A 20347-nucleotide genomic window follows, 5' to 3' on the forward strand; every position below is an offset into this window, starting at 1 on the left:
GGAATCCGGTCAAACCATGGAGGTATAAAACTCAGGTGGCAGCTATGTTTGTTTTTATTATTGGTGGTCGCTTACGCGCGTAATCATTCCATATTTGGAATTAGCATTTTCTTGTACGGTAGGATGTAAATGCCCCGTAAAATACCGCAAAATTACGGCACGCTGTAACTTACGTTGACAGATGTATAATGTGTATTTACTCATATACTATACAACCTTTAAATCGTTAGCATATATGGACTATTTTAATATTAATGACTACAATCTGTATTGTTCTAAGAATTTAATACCAAGCATGTGCAGATGGATACATAATTAATTAAGCTCCGCATTCTGCATGCATATCCATACAAGGCTGGCGCTAAATGAAAACATGCATGTGGGCGATATATCGTACATATGTTAAGAATAAGTTATAAAGATCCCTACGTTAATCAATTGCAAGTGCACATTGGAATACAGTTCAGTGTACACAGGATTGATATTAACAAATAGTCCTAACAAATAAAAGATCCTTACCCATTGACAATGGATGATTTACCAAATGAAAACAACAATGAAAATCATACAACCAAGATGGATCCACTGATAGAGCAAGTTTTGCTCAAGAAAAGAAAGGATCCAGAAGAAGTTTATACAAAATATCGTCGAATCAAAACAATTCAGCTATTCATTGCGTGGTTTGGTTTGGTGAGTTACTTATATTTCTGTTCAATAATACTGTTTTTTTTCTTATCAGGAGACTGCAGTACAGTTTATTCACGATTAAATAACTATGCGGCAGCCAAACCCATATTTGTATATATATACACAATCGGAAAACATTTTAAGTATAAAGAGATGTATACTAGCTAATTTCACTTTCAAACTTGCAATAACAGCATGTTATAATTTTCCACTCGGGAAAAGATGGAACTTATTTGAACCTCAGTATTACCATATTTGCTAAATTATGAATAGAACAGCACACATGCGATAATATCATATGTTTTGTACGTGTAGATAGTAGTTAGAATAACAACAAGACTATGTTGAAAATATACAATCTTGTATATCCCATGTATTTCTGTACAATGGTACCGTTCAAAAATGACATTTGTATATCCTTAACCACTTGCATAAGACACTCTTATAGATTGGCCGGGCGATTTTGACTTAGTATGATCATTTAATCAGTCACTTCCTTGACAGGTAAACTATTTACCACACTTTTTTTTAATCTACAGGGGCTTAGCATAGCTGTCATTGGACCAAGTCTTTTGGATCTCAGGAACCAGGTTAACATAACTCTACAGAAAATATTGTATATATTCGTTGCTCGCAGTGCAGGCCACACTGTTGGGTCTGTTATTGGAAGGATATGCTTTGATCGTTTTGAAAACCAACTCCTACTTGGATTGTGTACGATGTGTACTGCAGTCACATGTGTGTTCGTATCTTTCTGTAGTTCCATGGCTCTTTTGACTGTAGTATTAATAGTATAGGGATTTTGGTGCGGATTCCCAGCGTTGGGTAAATATATTATATATAAAATGTTGATTTATTATTTCTATAAATACATCTATCATAATGTTTAATTGATATTGAATAAGGGTAGATGGATATTGACTCGTCGAACCATGACATTCAATCAGCCAGTGCAAATACCACATGTTTCAAATTACACTAACAAAGAACATTTTCTAAGATTATAAATTTTTAACCCGAATTCCCAAAGCCAATTAAAATGATAATTTTATTTTATTTAGGAGGCAATATGGTATGTGTTAATCTCTGGGGAAAAGATTCAGCTTCTTGGATGCAGGCAATGCATTTCATTCTACGCACTTGGATCCACTGTGGCTCCGTTGATAGCAGCCCCATTTCTCACTTCACCATCGCAGGCTGAAATGCTGACCAATGGAAAGTAATGTAACAGAAATGGCGACAACGCTAGTGACATTTACTGTCGATACATTAGAACCTGGTTATACACAGCGGTTCGTTGATGAGATGTCAACCCATTCAATGTATGGATCCCCTTACCACTCAATATTCACTTCTAAGAACGACTCAACTAAATTGATGAATATAGATGGAAATGCGCAGGTATTCACTCAAAATATCCAAGTGGGAAGAATGGAGGACATTTCTGTTAACAAAATGACTATGGGAGATGATGAAGAGAGCATGATACATCTTACAACATCTACAGTAGCAAGAATAACTAGAACTGACATTGGTACTAATGACAGTGCATTCTCCGATCTAAATATTGACCATAATAACACTCAGACTGATTATAAAAGAATGATAACATGGGAAGAAACTCTTTATTAATTCTTTACATTATCATAGCAATATTCAATTTTTTAGCTGCCCTAACGTTTTTATATGCTACTACATTGGTGCCACGCCATGCCAGAGTGCATATGGTGGATTCGTTTATACATTTGCTATGAAGTCTAATCTTGGTTTCACCGCCCACGTTGCGAGTTTTCTCAACTCTGCGTTTTGGGGAAGTTTCGCACTGTCACGTGGTATGCCCATTGGGTTGGCTAAGTGCATGCATGACTCCGAGGGCAATGTTAATTTCAGATCTATGCGGACTGTGTATTGCTAGTTCGCTCTTGGCTGTATTTGGGTACCGAAATATTGGTGTATTGTGGGGCGCTAGGGCTCTACTGGGTATATCAATGGGGTATGTTCCCGTTAGGGATAGTTTGGTCTAGGCGTTGCATTGATCTGACTGGTAAAACAACGTCTGTATTTGTCATTGCAGCTGCGGGCTCCGAAATGACGTTTCCCTGGTTGATAGGCTATCTGATTACGGCATACAGTATGTCTACGTTAATGTACGTTATTTTAACCCTGTCGCTCACCACAACTCTCATATATATTGTTATGCTAATTATAGCATCCAAACACGGTGAACGAGATGATACCGAGCAGCGGAAAGGTGAACATTTGTAAATGAATAAGTTGTCAACTGATGCCATTTAAGAGAAAGCTGCCCGTGAGGTGTAGCAACATGCATATCAACGCCTTTACAATGATAGAGTATATAGCTATTTAGGGGGCGTAAATATGTTACTTTTAAGGGCGAATCTAAGATTATCCAGCTAATGTACGTGGTTGAAACTGAACGGATGTATTATGCATGTTGGTGTAACTATTAAACAATTATCACCTATGATTATACAAGACGTGGAGGTTTTGGAACCAAACGTCATTTTCTATAGAACTTGCATTTGATAATGATTTCGATGGTAAATTTAACACTTAATTTTTCATTTTTAAATTATATGCTTTCTATTGTAAATATTGCTACAGACAACCTTCGAATTTTAGGAAGTTCTTTCCTATGAAGAAGTAAGATAATGATACCCAAAGGGCCAAGGAGCAAATAAATGTACATTTCGTGTATAGGAAAGGTTGAAGTAATACGAATAATGAGCCCGTGAGCTTGTTTACGTTTTTTCTTGCGAAAAAAAAATATCAGTTTTGGTAGCAAACATAGCAGTATTTGTTTCAGTATTTCATCAAAAGAATGCATCAATATTTGAAAACAATTATCATAATTTGCAATACAAAAAATATTAAAGTATATACATGTACCATACAATTTAGTGCTATTTCACCTTGTACATTTTGACTTTGGCCACTTAGAGTTATGAAGCGCCCTCTATAGACACATATATAGTATTGAATATGTTGGACATTCCTAGATTCTCGGACTAAATAATGATGGCAGAAATTGATTGCAAATGAGTTGCACGAATACTTAGATTTAAATCATAATTTTATGAACACTGACACTGCAAATATTGGTTAAATAATTGGAAATTGTTTAGTTATTTATATTGAGCGATGAGTGGGAGTCGTATTCTTCATATCAACTGATTTCTGTGTACAAATCAAACTGGCCATTTGCATTGTTGCAAGTTTATTCTGTAGCATGCAGCAAACCTGAAATGACGTGTGCACAAGTCAATTTATGTGTTGACACCATACACGAAGTGATTTTCCAATCAGCATTGATACTGAAGATGGCATATTTACTTAAACTACGCTATAGTTATCCAATATTAAGAAATGCGTACACTATGCACAACATGTCAGTTACCAGTAATACCGTATTGGTTCATGTATATTGGAATATCGTGGCCACCTTTGTGCCGATCGATTGATGCTATTGATAAAAATATAGCTATATGTACAACCATGTATACAATTATCATCAATCGGACCGTTAAATGCATTAGTGTGCAGGAACTATTAAAATCATTTCTGAATAAAAAGAATATACATAATTTGTTATCTGTCTGCTGTGTTATTGTCGTTCGTACTAAAGTTGGTTAATGAGAGTCGTGTGCATATTTTCAAATCAAAAATGACAACCTCTCCTGTGTCTCGTAAGATATTTAACTTAATTCTCTTCTAGATAATGTAGACAGTGATACCAATGATTGATGAGTATTGTTGTATTCGTTATAAACTTAACGTATTCATAATTTAGCGGTAATACTAAAATGAGACACGCGATTGGTACATTTTGTGGCAAACGTAATCTCTCTGGCTTGTGGATTTTTTTTTCTGAAGAACAGAAGCAAAAACGTATTATAAACAATGGTTGTCATTTATGTATGCGGGTCCTACCCGATGTAAAGCGCTTGTCAAATACCTGGTTTGTTTTCATGAAATTGAATACGACGAATGTGGGATTTTACATATACGAATACCACATACTGTTTGAGAAATCTTTGAATAATCCCTATTCTTAGAATGATTTCCTTTTTTCATCTAATATACAACTTAAAATGTGTATCTTGTGAAATTCTGACTAACAGATTGGACTGCATGTACCGTACTGAACTTCAAATACAGAAAACAACAAACTCATCCACATTAAATCATTAACTACATCATTTATTGTTCACTAAGAGTTAAATCAAGTTTATGGGTTATCAGATCACATCAATCTTGTGACTCTGTAATAGAAAAAAAAACATAAGTCGATGGTTAATAATGTACCCATAGAGTTGTTGTATGCAGTATTATAGATTGTAACTACAAAGCGTACTTCGAAACAAACAAAATGATTTCAAAAAAATTCGCAGTTTTTTTTCTGGGAATAATGACGAAGCATTCTCAAAATGCCTCTCGAAGAAAATCTATTAGTCTCGGCATGACAGTGAGTGCATGCATAACAATGTATAACACGATTCTTTGTGCTGAACTTCTTTCATAAATTCATATAAATAACGTCATTCTTTAGTTTTTGCAGGTATTCATCACAATAATAGGGGCAGTTTAGTCCCATCATAGTTTTGAACAATCCGGAGCAGATGCATCACAATAAAACATTCAACCCACAAATCCTTTCAGCAATAATTATCATTTTTTTACGTTCTGTGCAGGCCTTTCTCCCTAACGGTGTTAGTGGTAAAGGGTTTCTATGGTATCGCGTTTCTATGGTATCAGAATGATGTATATGGGTGAAGGCAATGTGTTTGTGCAGTCTTTCGTTGTTTATACGTAGATCATAGTAAAATCTCTCAAAAACTTAATTTTCATAGACTACTGCAGATTAAAAATCGACGTTTTAAACTGGTTTTGTTATTACGACATAAGAGTTATGTCAATAGATGGGGGAAAAGGCGTATTAGTACTTTGTGTCACTTTTCTCACCTGTCTCGCAGTGAGTTCCTTCGTAACCTTGGGGGCATAAACAAACGACACCCGTCAATCCATAGTCGAACAGTGACAAGCAAGTGCCTCCATTTTCACAGACAAAGTTGTCACACGAGTCGTCCGTACTGGCCCCTCTCGACAGCCTCGGCATTCCTGTTCAAAAGAAATGTATTGTTCAATATTTATATGTCTAAAGATATGTCGACAGTACTCGCCTACTCACAATAAAATAATATTCAATTCAATATTGAATTTAAGAAAATGAGTTCAAAGGCTAATGTTTTAAATATTAGCAGTTGCAATTTGTGCTGAGTATTACTGTATTTTTTGTATATAATAAACCTGTCATTGTCACGGGTAAAGGCACTCTCGACGCGTTGCACCATTTATGGTGAACTACAATATGAAAACAGTATAAATTGTACATTACCTTGAACCAATATCATCGTAACTGCGAAAAAGATGAACAAGATAGTTTTTGAAAAAGCCATAGTGATAAAATATTCAATTCTGCAGTGGTAGTGGTCTGCGACGAAGTTGTACACTGAATGTGACTTTAGCTGGTGTACGTGATTAAAATAGCCCCTAATTATCAATTATATGTCTATCACGTGACTGAATTGTCACTCAAATTATTGTATTAAAAATAGAAACTGATAAATGATGGTATATACGAGTGACGGTCTATGACAAACACCGAGCTGTATTAAGTACTATGTTACAGTGGCGTTGGATGGCGGTTTTAGAAACGTCGATCGAAAAACGTTATCTTGTGCAACGCACAATTGTTATGTTCTCTATTAAAACGCTATTTATATAGACAGTATACATTTATCATAGTATTGTCATTTATATTCAAATTGCCGTGTCGCGTATCGCATTTTCACACATTCTATGGTGAAACAATATTCTGCGTAAACTGCCTGATATGGTAATTGTATTGTTTTCATAAATCGTTCCTACTTATCATTAACTGACAGGTGGGGACAACTCCAACAGCATAATTTATCAGTTGTGTGGACGCAGAGTTTGTCTCGCTTTTACAGAGCTACTTCCTCGATTTCAAAAGCCCTTAGAATGGTAAAAATCCCCATTTGTCCCCATATTTGAGGTTTAAATACCACACGTTATAAAGAAACAGTGTTATATCGATGCTGCACCAGACAACAGTACTGTTCTTTTGACTTTCAAATTAAATAGAACATTGGATAGATGAAATCGTGTGCATCCATGTTGTGTATCTAATATATTTCGCTCTGGGACAAACATTGCCTAAATACAAAAGTACAAATACAAATTAAATGTACGTTACTACTCTGAGTATTATTCATGGCAGAGTTTTAGTTTTAGTCTGTTTTGACGCAAGCAGTTCGATATGTTTCATTTTGCTTCATAAAAAATTGTTGTTTCATTCAAAGTTTGTATTATGAATACCAGTCTACAGCTGGGTCCTGGCATCTCGGTTCTGGCACTTAATTAGTGCATTTACATTTTGTTCTTGTATAGATGGGTTCTAAAGATAAATAATATAGTGATGCTAAACGTTACTTCTGGCGTGAAAGTTTATTATTGTAAAAAATACGAATATGATAACATACAACAATATTAAATAATCCATGTACAATAATATTTAACAGAATTCCTCAAAAAAAATGATTTATCACTAAAAATGTGTGTCGCGTATTAATTTGTTAATCACGCATGTGCAAAGGTTTGCATAATTATTAAGCGGTAACGTGAATGAGTAGCTACGCAATCGTTAGTACATGGTGACGTTTTAACTGCTTTAAAATTGATAATTTAACATTCATTCGAGCTCAAGGTGTCAGTTTTTTATAAAAACAACAAACAAAAAACACAAAACGGGCAACTGAAATGATTATCCTTCACATTAAACCGATTTCTGGAAACTAAAAATGATTTCTAGAAGTGGGACTTGCTGTCACATGGATGACAGTGGCATGTGCACGATATATATTAGTAAAAAAAATCGTACCACGGTCTAAAAATATTACTGAGAAGAACTCTTAAATAGATTACAAATCAAATCTCGTATCTTTTTCTGACTCTACATATCCAACAATTGGGGCGATGTTGACTGTCTTTATTGTAAACGTGGAAGAAATAGTATCTCTGTGATGGGCTAGCTTTTTGTATCCAATATATTTTGTGTTGAATTTAGTGTAAAAAAAACACTTGGAGTTTCAAGTTATTATGGGCAATATTATATTCTGGAAATCAAAAAAAACAAAGATTGGAATTTTAGTTCAATAGGATGCGCTGCCCTCAACGTCAGTATTTGAGGAGTGTTAGAGATTCTCTCATCGGCAATGAGGAGAATGCTTTTTACTCATCTGTCTTCTTGGTGGTCATAGATTTACATGATGAAAATGTTCCGAGGATTTATTTGGATATTTCCTTTTTACAAATGCTGAATCGATTTTTTTTTTCATAATTATCAACATTTTTTCAGTTGATGAAACATAAGTAATATTGCATAGATTAGGTTTTAGCTTTGAATAAAATGATAAAATTAACTATTTTTTGTATTCCTTCCTCGCATATGTACATATTAATATTATTCCAAATACTATAATTAAACACGCTAAAATTACTATAATTGCTATCCACATTGGCTCCAAGAGTAAATCCGATTCCGCTTCTAATTGCGCTACAACCTCTGTAATAAAAAAATAACAAAACATATATTAATATTTATACATTGCGTAAAGTGGCACTTTCGTTACTTCACCCATTCGACGTATACAACGCAAGTAAACATCAAAATGTGAACGCGTTCTCCACGACGATTGCGGTGCAACGACTAGACGTACGCGATGTTTTATTGGGAGGGGGGGGGGGAGGTAAATTTCGGGCAATGGTAGAATTTGTTCAATATACAAATTGTTTCCATTAAACATCACAATAAGCGCGATGTTTATTATAACTTACAAGAACTTAATAAACAACATGCCCGAACAAAACACGTAGTATTTGATGCGAATCATCGCGTATTTATGATTCACGTCAAAAGTTACATATACCCTGGGTTATACTTACTAGTCTCACAATTATCGCCTGTATATCCCGCATTGCATTCACACTCGTATTCGTTGATTTGATCTCTGCACACCCCATGCTGGCATGGATTACTGTAACACTCGTTGAAGTCTGAGGGTAATAATAAAAAAAAAACATTCAAAAGTGTGAAGCATCACAGAACCTCGTTTTTACTGGACTCGATCGAGGTTATGAACTAAACAATACAATGACTAGTAATTAATTACACAATATGTGGAAGTTGGGCGTGTTTCTGCTGCTACCAGATGGCTACTGAATCCTTTGTGATTGTAAAAAAATACGCTGGCCTCGTGAGTGAACCATGTTTCGCTTTGCTGTAGACAATGGGAAATAAAGCCGGCTTTATTAACGACCAATGTCTGTCGAGTTTACGAATTACTAGTACTGTAATTAATTATTCACTGGGTTTTAATTTCGCTATTTTCGTTAACAAGTAAAATCCTCTAAATGAAATATACGTGAACATGTAAATAACAATAAAACTCATTCTTTCCTTGACAAATTCATTAAATTAAAACACAGTGAATATATTCAAAACATCAAAATAGGGAAATGACAATATGACAATGAAAATAAATGGTATTACATTATTACAGCGATTATGTTCTTGCATGTGAATACAACTGTAGCAATTTACATTAAAAGTGTGGTCGGTTTACAGTTACGTAAATATACAGCGGATTACCTACACAGGTCATAGGTCATAATTAGAGCTCACTATTTGAAACCATATTGAGAATTACATATATTTTATATGCGATCGAATGATTTATAAATAATGTAATAAAGTGTCTTACCGCTTTCACAGTAATCTCCCGTATATCCAGGTCTGCACGTGCATTCAAAACCATTTGGTTTATCCACGCATGTTCCTCCGTTTTTACATTGATTACCACAATCATCCAAATCTGTTGAAATGTGACAAACTTGGCAATATTTATCATCTAATTTGCATACATCTGTATTGCATTCACAAACACTATAGACTAGTATTGCAACAATTGTATTTATGTGCCTCAACTACATAGTAAATAGACTCGTTTTCAGTTCCCTGTTGCTATGCTACTGTGACATGGCCTCGGCGCCCAACTAGCCGCTTTTTGTGTCCCTGTATATAATAAAATATACCGTTGAGGGCAGTATAATATACACCAGAGACGAGAAGGGTTATGCGCACGCCACATTGGGTCGTATCTGGGAGCTCTCAAATAGGACCTCACGAATACGACCTACTTTACATATTACCCATATTGCATTATACAAAATGGCTGGTAGGTTAGTTGTTAGTTTTTTTCGGTTTCTTCGCAGTGTGTACTCGATGTTTTGCGTTTACCAGTAATCGTACGTTTTCCTGACGCAGTATTTGAACCAATATCGCCTCGCGAGATAGCGATTCAGTTTGCATGTTTATTCATGTTTATGAACGTAGGATTTATTGGAATATTTATTGGCATCGGACTCGTTGCGTTGACCCGAATCTTCGACAGCTTGTTAAACGGAAGAATAACAAATAGATTTCCATACTCTTCAGGAGTAAAACAGAGCTGTAACTTAAGCCCAACATTATTTAATCGTTTTTATTTTATAAATGCTCTCCAGACATTTTTGCTATGAACACTTGTGACCCTCCAACCAGTCGGAGCCCAGGAACTTTGATCAACTGTACGCAATCCCTATGAGCGGGGGGGGGGGGGTTATCGGCTGGTATCTAGTTTAAGAAATAAGGGATGAAGGCTCCAGCCAGCTCATATTTTTTAAACTCGAAAAAACAGTCAAACGGAATGAAAAAATAAAATCTAAAAAAAAAATACCAGCTTGAAGAATATTGGTTGCTGTTTAAAATTTCAAATTTGATCATAGTTCCTGTGCTCCAACACGGGGGGGGGGGGGCTCCTTTTACCAAAACCACCACCCCATACCACTCCTAGCCCAATTTAATTGCGTATGTCCCTTCTAAGGACGCCTATAGTTATCTAGAGGGGGTATAGGGAAGAAGGCTTATTACTGAAACAAACGTACACTAGTACAAGTTCGTACTAAAACAAACACTCAATTCTGTCTCAAACCTCAAAATAAGCATAGCTCTAAACCTATTTGATAAATTGATAGCACCCATCATTAGCTATGGGTGTGAAGTATGGGGAGAGGAAGTCACTAAAAATAGCGATATTATTGAAACTGTTAACTATTCTTTCTTCTGATTACTCCTGAGGGTTAAAAAGAATGCTACTAAGCTTGCAATCTTAGGGGAATTGGGAAGATACCCTCTTGCCATAAAAATTATCACACAAATAATTAAATTCTGGCTCAGATCAAAACTTCCATAGACGCCCAAGTTAATAAAAAGCACCTTTGATGAGGTCAATACAGTAAAAACTAGGTGGACAAGAAATGTCGACAAAATAATCAGTGACAACAATCTTGATAAGGCAATAAAACAACAAATAAAAAAAAAGAAACCACACCAAACCAAGACTATCTCTGCTTTACTGAAAGAAAATTATAAAATAAAATGGAAAGAAGCTCTATTTGATGACAACAGAGCAAATGGTGGAACAAACAAATTGGAAAATTATAGAACATTCAAAACACAGTTTAAAATGGAAAAATGTTTAATAACAATGAGTAATATTAAACTGAGACACTCCCTATGCCAGTTCAGAATCTCTGATCACAAACTTCATATTGAAACTGGCAGGCATTGCAGAACTCCAAGGAATGAAAGGGTCTGTAAACACTGTGCTAAAAAGCAGATTGAAGATGAGATACATTTCCTTATGGACTGCAGTCTGTACAATACACACAGAATTGAATTATTCAAGTACTGTAAGGAAATTATACAAAATTTTAGGAAGTTAAATGAACTAGAAAAATTCAATGCAATCATGAAATATTGTTCAGGAATAAGAACTGCACAATACATACAAAAATGTATGCAAATGAGATGTGAGCAGCTCCACCAAAATTAAAAATATTCTTTCCACCATAATTATGACTAATGTGATTTTAATGTGATTTTGTTACCTCTTAATAATATTAGCTAGTGTATTGTATTGTACCGTATAAGTTTATTATGATCTTTTGCGTGTTTGTAATATTATTTAGCTTTATTTAGCATTCTGTGTAGTTGATTAACATTACTGTATCTTAGTGTAGTTTATTTTATTTTATCTTATCTATTTTTATTGTTATATGACCATAGAACAACTCACTGTAGTTCGTTTTAGTGTTGAATAAATAAATTATTTGACAAATTAATTTATTTTTTAATTCAGCTAATCCTTGTTTGAGGTAGTGATGTCTGGGGGCATTGAAGCATGTACTGTTCCAATGTACTATTTAACATCTAGTATGTTAGCTTGTAGCATTTAACTGGTACAATTGTATAAAACCAGTTTAATTCCTCTCCAGGAATTTGACATGTTTCAATAAATGTAAGGTTATCCTGATATTACTTGTTCTAGACCTGAGTGTTTTTGGGTAAATTTTTTTTCTAAGATTGGGGAACACAGCATTAAAGAACTGGGTAATATTCTTTCCACATTAGACGTAAACAAATTTCACTGGCTAACTCAGGTGACTGTGTATTATTGTTGTCGTTAAAACAATACTTCATACCTTTGTAATTTTTAAACATTATTATCTTGGTATAGTAGTGGTTTATACCCCGGTATAAGGAGCAGTATAAATTTGATATCTTAGAACATAACATGTTTCTGTTTTAGCATGTTTGGTCTTATATTGCTTCAGTGATCAAAACATTCAATCCCATTCCTATACACAAGACAGAACCTATATTTCAAAACTGTGATTGGAATAAACATCTTTCATGATGTTGAATAGTTCCTTAAAATAAAAGGAAGACAGTGATTGGTGTGCTTACTACAGGCTAATTACTGCAATGTATTTTACAACAACTTTCTTTTGGTAACCATCAGGTGCTACAATTTTTTTCTCAATAATGATCAATGTATGTTTCTAATTTGTGTTTATTGAAAATCAAATTATTTTACTAATAGATGTCATCTCTATTACTTATAATAAATAAAATGTGGCTAATGATTTTTATCAAATTTACCGCTGCATGTACATAAATCAGATTAAATTATTACCAGTAGCTGATTTGGATGGCTGATAGACAGTATGAACCTAATAAAATGGTCCATGATTTAACAGTAGAATGTATAGTTACCTTTCTCAAACAAGTGAATTTTTAATCTAATGAATATTTCTATTTAGTATCCGCTGGAATTCAAACCAGTGAATGTTTTTTAAATACACAGTGCCCTCTATGGGTTGCTTGGAGAAAGATACAAAATAATGTGAACTACCCCCAGTAATTGAAATTGAAGATTACATAGCAATTGTTAGTTTTTTAGAAGTTCAAGAAAGATTAATGTCTGATAATTTTAAATGTAGTTCCACCTTGTTCAAATTCTACCATTTAAAATCATGAAGTGAAGAATATCATTTTTCAGGCATGCCTTAATATATTGTGTGCACCATAGTTTTGGAATCAGCTGTCCTGAAAATTCATTTATTTAATATTTTAATCATTCATATTGTGAAAGGTGCAGCATTTGAATATTGCATAATATTGCATATATAAATACAATACTGTATCTTATTGTTCACATTTGTCCAGCCATCCCTTTGTGCTAGGCAGCATTATTCAATTTTTGAGACTAATTGAATCCCACATCCCAAATGCCTGGGTTGAGATTTCTCATGGAAGGAATATTGTTTTGAAATAGAAAAGTGATTGTGTTTACAAATCATTAACATACCATTGTAGCTATATAAGGGGATTATTAGGTTTGGGCCAATTGATATTTAAGGTAGAGATGCAGTTTACCAGACAGGTATTTTAATTAGTTAATTAGGCAACCAAGATGACCTCCCTTGTCCACATAACTATATATTTTTAGAAAGCTTATTGTATGAATTTTAAAATTTTGTAAGTATTTTTTTTATGGACATTGTAGTTTGAAATATGCACAAAAATGTTTTTTTTTTGGTCAAAAGTGATTTAAAACAAATTCGCCTTTAAACCATGTCTCTGTTTCCTGTCAAAATTGGTTTACGGGTACATCTGTTTACTATGAAGAAAGTTTCGTCTTGAAAACTGTCTACCTGGGCAGCAGCTCAAATTTCACTAATTCAAGTTTATGCATAAATTAACACCCAGGCTAGTTGTCTGTACGATTGTTGTAACACTGTTCAACCAAAAACAATGCCCCTACGGCGTTTTGAAGATAAACACATTGTCAATCATTTGTGAAAATTTCAAAACAAAAGGTCAAAGCGTAAAGTTTATAAGAGACAATTGCTAATTTGTATATTTTATAGTTAAGTAAAAATATATGCTGATTTACATTGCTATTGGATTTAACAGAGTTCCACTAAAAAATGCTCGGCACCATCTAAAAAAAAATTGTTATATATATATATCTGTCAGATTTGTTAAATTCGTGTAAAAATATGGAAATTTAGATTTTAAGTGAATATTTTTGTCATTTTTGGTAAAAAATGTTATTTTCGACAACTAGTTCGAAACCATAAGTCCAAATGCTTTCATATTTCCAGCAATGATACGTTGGATGGTCAAATTTGTTAAACTGGTGTCAAAATAAGCAAATTTGGATTTTTAGTGCACATTTTTCTCATTTTTGATAAAAAATGTTATTTTTGACAACTGGTTCAAAACCGTAAGCCCTATTTACAGAGAGCTTTCAACTAAATATAAAACATAATACAGCTTTAAAGTATACTTTGAATATGTAATAGCACAAGTGAGTTAAGTAACTGGTATTTTTGATGAAAAATGCGATGATTATTCTGCTTATATCAGGTCCCTTAAATTGCACACATAATAATTTGGACGGTCATTATAAATAGAACATTGATACAGTCATTAGAAACAACTTTTAGATCTTCTCAGCTTATTTCAGAAGCCACCACATATATGGCACAACAATTGATCTTGCATTCAGCAATGTCTTATGTAAAACTGGAGTACATTTGTAATTGACTCTTTTATACCTGATCATAAGATTATTACTGCACAGATTTATTGAACATTTGTTCTTGGGTGTAACAAAACAATTACATATATGTACAACGTATCAGGAAAGATAACATTTCAAAAACATGACCACAATTTTCAAACAAAAACATATTTTTTTTTTCTCGACCATTTCTCAGGTTTTTGCACATCCATGATTTCTTAAGTTTAGCCTCAATGATGTTTGTCCAATGAAATGCACTATCCTTATGAACACTATAAAAGTTCATAATTGCAACTGCAAGAAACTGTAACTGCAATGTTTTCTAAATGACTGACTATGAATATTACAACCACAACGCCACTTCACTGATTCTTGTTCCATGATAATGAAGACAGCGGACCTATTTCGACCGTCAGGTCGCTTGGTTTTCAGTAGATTAATGATTTATTTCACAGCACAAATCATCACTGTGTACATGGTATGCTATCAAATCACATATGCAATCTATAAACGACAACCATTACAAGTTCTGAGTATTAGGGTAACATCCATGTGAAATATAGGAATCTGAGTCTTTGATTTGCACAGAAGATCTGAAGTTTGTGGACTCCTAGTGATACGTCACTCAAAATAGGGAATACTATATAATAGCTTGTGTTGCATGCTCGTTGAATTATGTTTCTTTATTATTTTACCTTTTGATCTTAAAAATTATATTATGTTGTTCCTGATAATAAAATCAACGAAGATCCCATAAATTTGCATGCACAAAGTTTCTTAAAAGTGGGAATAAATATAACCACAGTTTGGCAGTGCCATATTTACAATTAAATAATTGTATTTAATGTATTCATGGTCATTAAAGCATTGCTGCGCATTCCCTGTAAACAAATGTGTATTTTACACGTATTGTGTATGTCATGAGTTCCATATTGATTAGGACAAGTAGTAGTTTGACCAATCATTTTCATAAACAGATTAAACAGCAAATACAGTGTTTATGTTAGCAACATATTTCTTAAGAACATTTCCCATCATTTCCAATGCTACTACCAGTACTGCAGAATTTACAGTTGATGGAAAATGTTACTGATATTAAAATATACAATCAATAGAGTTTTTCTCTATTGGTGCATTAAAATTGTTGTTCTCTATTTCTTTTCTCTAATTTTTTTGGAGTATAAAGAAAACTGGTAATTTTTTTTTTACAAAATTGACCATCACATTAAATGTTTGCAGTTTTCCCCATAGACCACCATGTAAACTGAAAAAGGGTGTATAGTAATGAAACATTTTATTTAGCCATTTCTGAATACAGTCTTGAAAATGTATTGGTCACCCTTAATTTCTGTGCAAATGAATTTATTCACTGATTTTACCTCAAATTTGGTTGTTTTCCAGACTTTTACAAAATTGTTATATAGGCTTGTACATATGACTTACATATGAACATCCATTTGTGATACAGACTTATTTAACATGGACAAACAGTGGCAATTTTAGTGCTAAAAATACATCAAAATTCCCTGTTTTGGCCATTTCAGAAACAGATCTTGGTAATGCATAGACTGATTACATTCAAACTTGGTACAATGAAAACGAATAGGACCTTGATGCACAAGACATGCAGATATAATTAAAAATGGCTTACTGGTGGCCATTTTGTTTTACCAAATACAGTTCCAGGTCTCTATATTGGAAACACTGGAATGGTCAAGTTCAAACTTTATACAAACACCATACAACATGTGCTACTACTTGATTCAAGATTTAGTACTAAAAATGCATTAAACTTATTTAAATTGGCCTTTCTGAACTAATATTGAACCTTGATGCGCGTCCTTTCCTTTTGATTTAACAAATATAATTCTGGTTCCATATCTTGAAAGTAATTGGATAGTTAACCTGAAACTTTAAACATGCACACAACTCGGGATGCATATTTTTTATTCATATTTGTTTTTGATTTGTTTTTTATTTTTAGAATAGTGTGTTTTCTTTTTTGTTTTTTTTTAAATTCTAGTTTTTAAATTTCTTTTTGTAAGACCCTTTTTATTCTTCCCTGAGGATTTTATGCATCTAATAAATATTATTAAGATGACTGCAGAAGGCCCCATCTTGGATGGATTTTGTTTTTTATGCAATGACTTAAACTTCATAACCAATGAGGACTGTATAACTTGTTAATAGTATTTTTGGGCAGGCAATACAGTAAAACTTGGGTTTTATCTATTTATAGCAGTTTAATTGTACCACAATAAGTCAAAGGTGACATTGTACACTCTTTGCCCAAAAACAATGTTTCTGGCCAAATTATTTTTTCAAAATTGATGCATTTCTTTACTACCATGGCCAACTACAAAAAAAAACATTTGACATGTAATCTTTGAGTGATGTGAAGGTGATCTGAAACATTATTTTGTTTTGTTGAGCTTTAACTATATATAAATCTTAAAAAACATGGCTAAGAAAACAGAAATTCTGTGGAACCACAGATAAATCATCCTTGTATATATCATGTGTGTTTGACATTCTGAGTGCATGCTTTTCTAGTTTGTATGTTACATTAGTATAGGAAAATGCAGAAAGTATTTGGTGTCCCTTGATGCCCTATTTTCACAGGTTCGTACAGAGTCCTGTCAAGAGCATTAGTGCATATAGAGATAGTCACACAGTGTTATAATGAAGACATTGCACACTAGACCTGATTAACCTATTTAACAAGTTTATAATTCCATAGTTTGTAATAAAATGTTGAGATGACGATGACATAAGTATCCACCACATTCCAGTATATTACTTACATGCACTGTAGGCAACTTTAATACAATTATGAGGATATTAGTGACAACTGATTTTCATTGATGTCAGTTCAAATTTAAATAGCTAATTATTGCTACTGCAGAACTGACACTTGCCATATTAGTCATCTAGAAGGCAGCACATTTACAGTTTTCAATTTTTTTGGAAAATTATCTTTACCTACTTAAGATACTTGATGAAATTTGTGGTGCAAATTTTCACTGGCCCTTTAAATTAGTTGCTCATAATTGTGGATGTACAGTTATTTATATTTTGTGGACACAAATCTCAATTGTCAGTTTTGCGCCTAAAATGTCACACAAATCATATGGACATTCAGAACCAAGTTTATTTAGTATGGAATAACACTGCAACCATTTACAATTATTATAAAACAAATTGTGTTTTATTAGAGAACCTATATAATATAACTGAGGATGCTGATAAAGAATGCCATATTTTTTCCTTTATATTCTTTAGAACAAGCTGTATGGAAACCAACATTACTGCACTGTATACTGGATATAATATAAATTAATGCTGGCTAACCTGGAATTATCAACATTGTTTAGATGTGGGTGCAACGTCAGGACAGACATTTTGCCAGATTATTTCAGTTTATAATGAAAATATTTTTTTGATAATCATCTTATAAGCTATTTTCATTTGTTAACTTGAGTCTCGAGTCCAGGAAATAATTCCCTTTCCTCGATGGGTTAAATAAAGTGACACTGAAACATTACAATGAAAAGAAATTGTTTCAGATGATATTTAAATGTTTTTCATATTAAAAGTGCTGATAATACCATGAACTAACAAACATTCATTGTCAGCTGGCTACACATGAAGCTCCATGCAATACATAACCCCCAAAATAGCTTACTGCGGAAGCACCCAACACTGTTCTGTACACTGTTCTAATACATTTGGAGTTATTGCTATATACCGGTACTGATAGAAAATTGCGTATTTCTAAAGATGCAATACAGTACAATTTATTAACTCGTAACAACCTACTGAAGGAGGTTAAAGGTTACAACAACAACAAAAATTACAGAAAAAAAATTAATCAAATTACAATGGCTAATAGTTTAAAGACAACCAAAAACAGACTAAAAACAGAATAAAAGTTAGTAACGGAAATATATAATAAAGTAAAATAAAACACAAAAAAAAACTATAAACTGAATATAAAAACAAAAACCCAATGAATAGGTGTAAAAAAAAATAAAAGAAAAAGTCAATGACTAAGTACCAGGGGTAGGTGCTGCTGTCTAATAGCAAAGCTGTATTTCAGATATTGTGCCAGAGGAATTGCTAAGTTATTATTTGACATTATTTTTATGAATTTATTTTCAGGTGTGAGATTAGTAAAGTCAGGAATAATCTTTTCAGCTTCATTGTATAAAACGACCCTCTCTTTACTATATACTGGGCATATTATGAGGAAGTGATGTTCATCTTCAATATCATTTTTATTACACAATTTGCAGATTCTGTCGCTACTTTTGATTCTGTTGTGTCTTTCTTTTTCAATTTCTAAACTGATTGCTCAGTCTGAATTTAGTTAGGGTACTTTTCAGTTCTTTATTTTTTAGCTTAATTAAGTAGTTTTCCAAAATGAAGTTTGTTTTAAATTTTTTGTAAGTCCTCAGTTTGTTTTTTGTATTAGTGTTTTGTCTGTTATCATCATTAATTGAGTTAATCCAATACTTTATAAATACATTTTTTATTTTATCGTATATCCGTGACATTTGTGACGATTTTAGCTCATTATTGTCAATATCTGATAGTGTTGTATTTGTAGATTTAAATACAGTTATTATTATTATGCGTCTTATATCTACTTCAAACAAAAGTAGCCGCTATTCATGATGAGAACTGGAAAACCAACTGTAACTTGGGTAGCTGGTAAACTGACCTAGCTGATGACAAACCACTATCAAAAAAACTTTCGACCCCATGTAGCCACGTACGGCCGTCAGCTATATGAACTGTACTCCGTCTACAAATGTTCATCTGCCGACACGTTATTGGACTTTCCCACCCACGATGACAACCAATAAATCATGTTTGTGACGTCTGGTCTGATTACACCCAGCAGCACAAGCTCTAAATCAGGGTCATATATTGCAGATTTGTATTTGAACAAATAATCGTGCATGGGCATCCTGTCTTCTAAGCTTTGTGAAAGCATAAGGTTTTGAAAGCATTGTGCATATTTACAACTTTCTAGCATTTCACACGTAATGCGCCATATACTGTAAAAGGATCAATTGTTCACCGGGTTTTAATTTGGCTTATTTCGCTGAATGAAAAATGCGCTAAATTAAAACCCAGTGAATATGTACAATTTAGCATAGAATACATTATCTAAATGACAAAACCGTGAATTTAAAACCCACTTAATATACCTGAAATGGTAAATCAGCGAAATTTAAACCAAGTGAAAATTAGTCATTTTACAGTATGCGTATCGATGTCGCCATGCCAACGTTTCGTTTCGTCCTAGTTGTGATATTTATCTGTAAATGTCAGACCATTGGTCTGAGGTTCATTGCAGACTCTATTTGAAAGGCTGCGGTTGAGGTTTCATGTTGATCCGTCGAAAATGGCAGTTACTTATCACACAACAAAAACTTATTAGTTACGACAATATTTTCTTAACATTTTATGGAAACAATTTGTAGTGTGCATAAACCTTAAAGAAACATAATAGACAAAACAGTAAATTTTAATATTACTTGTTCGTGCTGTTTTGCAGCACTGCGAAGGAAAATGAA

The 20347-nt window shown here is 33.4% G+C and overlaps 2 protein-coding genes and 1 pseudogene across 5 annotated transcripts in view; 1 reads left to right on the forward strand and 2 right to left on the reverse strand.

Moving 5' to 3' along the window:
• The first annotated feature begins 528 nt into the window (after nucleotides 1-528).
• On the forward strand, nucleotides 529-2952 carry LOC144357848 (solute carrier family 60 member 1-like; annotated as a pseudogene).
• A 1935-nt stretch (nucleotides 2953-4887) lies between these two features.
• On the reverse strand, nucleotides 4888-6256 carry LOC102806913 (lactadherin-like). The gene is made up of 3 exons (XM_006820237.3): nucleotides 6104-6256; nucleotides 5671-5826; nucleotides 4888-4970 (listed from the first exon to the last, which is right to left on the reverse strand). Exons 1-3 carry the CDS (start codon nucleotides 6162-6164, stop codon nucleotides 4957-4959), a joined length of 231 nt encoding a protein of 76 aa, XP_006820300.1. The 5' UTR covers nucleotides 6165-6256; the 3' UTR covers nucleotides 4888-4956.
• Nucleotides 6257-7217: 961 nt separating this feature from the next.
• LOC100377532 (uncharacterized) overlaps nucleotides 7218-20347 on the reverse strand; it is a 46767-nt gene continuing 33637 nt past the window's right edge. For 3 of the 4 annotated variants that reach the window (XM_085502248.1, XM_085502246.1, XM_085502244.1), the window contains 3 exons: nucleotides 9552-9680; nucleotides 8734-8844; nucleotides 7218-8353 (listed from right to left, as the gene is read on the reverse strand). In XM_085502248.1, coding sequence (XP_085358374.1) covers nucleotides 8211-8353; nucleotides 8734-8844; nucleotides 9552-9680 — 383 coding nt within the window. In that variant the 3' untranslated portion in view covers nucleotides 7218-8210. The remainder of the gene's footprint in view (nucleotides 8354-8733; nucleotides 8845-9551; nucleotides 9681-20347) is intronic. The other variant, XM_085502245.1, reaches the window with a different exon arrangement.

Source organism: Saccoglossus kowalevskii, chromosome 8 (assembly GCF_978046115.1).
Source record: "Saccoglossus kowalevskii chromosome 8, keSacKowa6.1, whole genome shotgun sequence".
NCBI classification, from domain to species: Eukaryota; Metazoa; Hemichordata; class Enteropneusta; family Harrimaniidae; genus Saccoglossus; species Saccoglossus kowalevskii.